Source organism: Rhinichthys klamathensis, unplaced genomic scaffold, assembly GCF_029890125.1.
Source record: "Rhinichthys klamathensis goyatoka isolate OS25496 unplaced genomic scaffold, OSU_Roscu_1.1 h1tg000132l_1, whole genome shotgun sequence".
In the NCBI taxonomy this organism is placed as follows: domain Eukaryota; kingdom Metazoa; phylum Chordata; class Actinopteri; order Cypriniformes; family Leuciscidae; genus Rhinichthys; species Rhinichthys klamathensis.
This window is the reverse complement of record NW_026606667.1, coordinates 1,900,001-1,902,422: the sequence shown is the minus strand read 5'-3', so window position 1 is coordinate 1,902,422 and position 2,422 is coordinate 1,900,001. Positions and strand designations below refer to the sequence as shown.

At 37.2% G+C, this 2,422-nt stretch overlaps 1 protein-coding gene across 1 annotated transcript in view; it reads left to right on the top strand.

The window, feature by feature from the left end:
• Positions 1–969: 969 nt before the first annotated feature.
• The window catches only part of eng (endoglin), a 67,559-nt gene continuing 66,106 nt past the window's right edge, over positions 970–2,422 (top strand). The window contains exons 1-2 of the mRNA XM_056256747.1: positions 970–1,050; positions 1,587–1,764. Coding sequence (XP_056112722.1) covers positions 1,692–1,764 — 73 coding nt within the window. The 5' untranslated portion in view covers positions 970–1,050; positions 1,587–1,691. The remainder of the gene's footprint in view (positions 1,051–1,586; positions 1,765–2,422) is intronic.

Genomic DNA, 2,422 nt, shown 5'->3' with positions numbered 1-2,422 from the left:
GTCTGTGTAAAGTATCTTCTTATTAAACTGTCTATACACTTACAAAGTTCTCAATGCTTCGGTTTGCATGTAAGGACACTCATTATGCTGCCGTGTTAGTGTGGGGCTAATTTGAGCCTTGTTAATGGTATTAACTAGCGATCTCTTTTTGCTTACTCGATGCCCAATATACTAGCGTTATAAGCTTAACTGTTTTTAGAGATAAAACTCTTTACATTCGATTATCATGAAAACAAATCTCAGGGAACGATTTAGTCTGTACCAATGTGTTATTACACCCGAGGTTCATTTTGCACCGGAGTTGTCCTTTAAATCACCTTTCTTTCCCATTCTGACATTCAGTTTGGAGTTCAGGAGATTGTCTTGACCAGGACCACACCCCTAAATGCATTGAAGCAACTGCCATGTGATTGGTTGATTAGATAATTGCATTAATGAGAAATCGAACAGGTGTTCCTAATAATCCTTTAGGTGAGTGTATATATATATATATATAAATATATATATATAGATAGATAGATAGATAGATAGATAGATAGATAGATAGATATTAGATAGATAGATAGATAGATAGATAGATAGATAGATAGATAGATAGATTTTTTCTTTATTTCTGTCATTTGTAGCCGATAATGAACAATAATTTCAATAAGCAGCAGAACTGAATCTCTCTCTGGACGGATTTAAGTGTCAGTAACTGTCCTGCGCCTGAAGAGGGAGACGTCATCGAGTGTTAAATCCGCGAGATCTTCTGCGCATGTGCTAGAATCCTCTTCATCTTCATCAATCAGGTCATCTGATAACTATTGATTAGTAGCCTATATAATGCAAGTGATAATCACTCCATATTTACGGTCCATTATTGCGCATAGGACTGAGGCTGTGTGTGTGTGTGTGGGAGGGTCAGTGTGATGATGCTGCTGATGACGTCACTGCCGAGGGTTCAGCTGGACTGACTGCATCTGGTCACTGCAGGAGCGGATCACTGTGCGCGCGCCCGTGCGGAGTTTCCAGCGCGAGGTAAAACTCGTTCGCGTGTTTTCTTTAAATGTGAGTGTTTGTGAAATATGTCTGTGATTAGTTACAGTAACTGTGATCTTAGAGGTATTTGCTTTCGTCGCTCTATAATAACTTTCGCTGTAATGAACTTTGTACAACTTTTAAGTGATTGAAATTTCATAACGAGTGAATTCTATTTTTGCGATATTTAATCCGACAGTACAGTTGAGTGTTATATTCATAATCTAGAGTTGTGGATGTATCTGATGTCAATGTTATGATCTGAAGGTCTCAGGATTACTCTAAATCAAGTTACCATAAATGTCTATTTACACGTACCGGGATTAAAAACTATAATGATTATTCATATTGGGTGTTATTTAAATGGTTAATTTGGGAAGATTCAGCGCTATTAAAGTTAACAGACGCAGGCATAGATAAATACATGAAGAAAGTTATGTTATAAAAAATGTATATGTTATAGATATTAATAAATGTAAACGTGTCTGAAAATCCCAAACTCAAGACACTGATAATGTTAAAGATAGTCTCTACTTCCAACAAACTAATGCAGATTTCTCTCACAGGAAGTATTGAGTGGAATATTTTGGTCACTGCCCTGAAATATCAGCCGGAGCTTTGAGTCGAGTCCATCAGAACACACTCTTTACCAGCAAACCCCACTGAAGATGATGAAGATGATGAAGATGAAGAGCATCACGTGTCTTATAGCCGTTCTTCTGTGTGTGAGAACTGCAGCTTCAGGTAAGAGTGTGTTTCACATAATCTGGGTTACACTTTATTTTACAGAACATAGTGGCTACTTACAATAGCAATAACAGTAAATTATGCATAATTACATGCAACTAACCCTAAACCAAACCCTAACCCTATAGTAAGTACATGCAGTTACTTAATATTACTGCAATTACACTGTTACAGTGACACCTTAAAATAAAGTGTAACCGTTATCTGTGCTGACATATTATGCAATGGGAACGTGTTAAAAATGAAACCTTAGAGATCCTTCAGAAAGAGGAACTGTGCTGGGCAAAGTGTGTACAGCGAGAGACATCTGAATGAATATCTGGTGTTTCCATGTAGATTGTGGAGTCAAATGTTGAAACAAACATCAGTGTGTGTCTAATAGCACTTTAACGTGTGTGTATTGAGCTGTTTCAAATGTTCATATGACGAGTGGATATGATATGATGGACTCTGGATGCGTTGAGTTTGAGTCGTCTAGTGTGTTCGATCGGCTCTTCTCCAGATTCTGCTGGTGTCTTGTGTTGGTCATTACTCAGATAATACAGAACGTTCTAGCAAAGAAAACAGTCTTTAATACATTTCAAAATTAAAACGTTACTCATACATAATTCACGGGGCGTTTTGTTTCTGAAACGGTTTGGTTGGACGTTTTTTT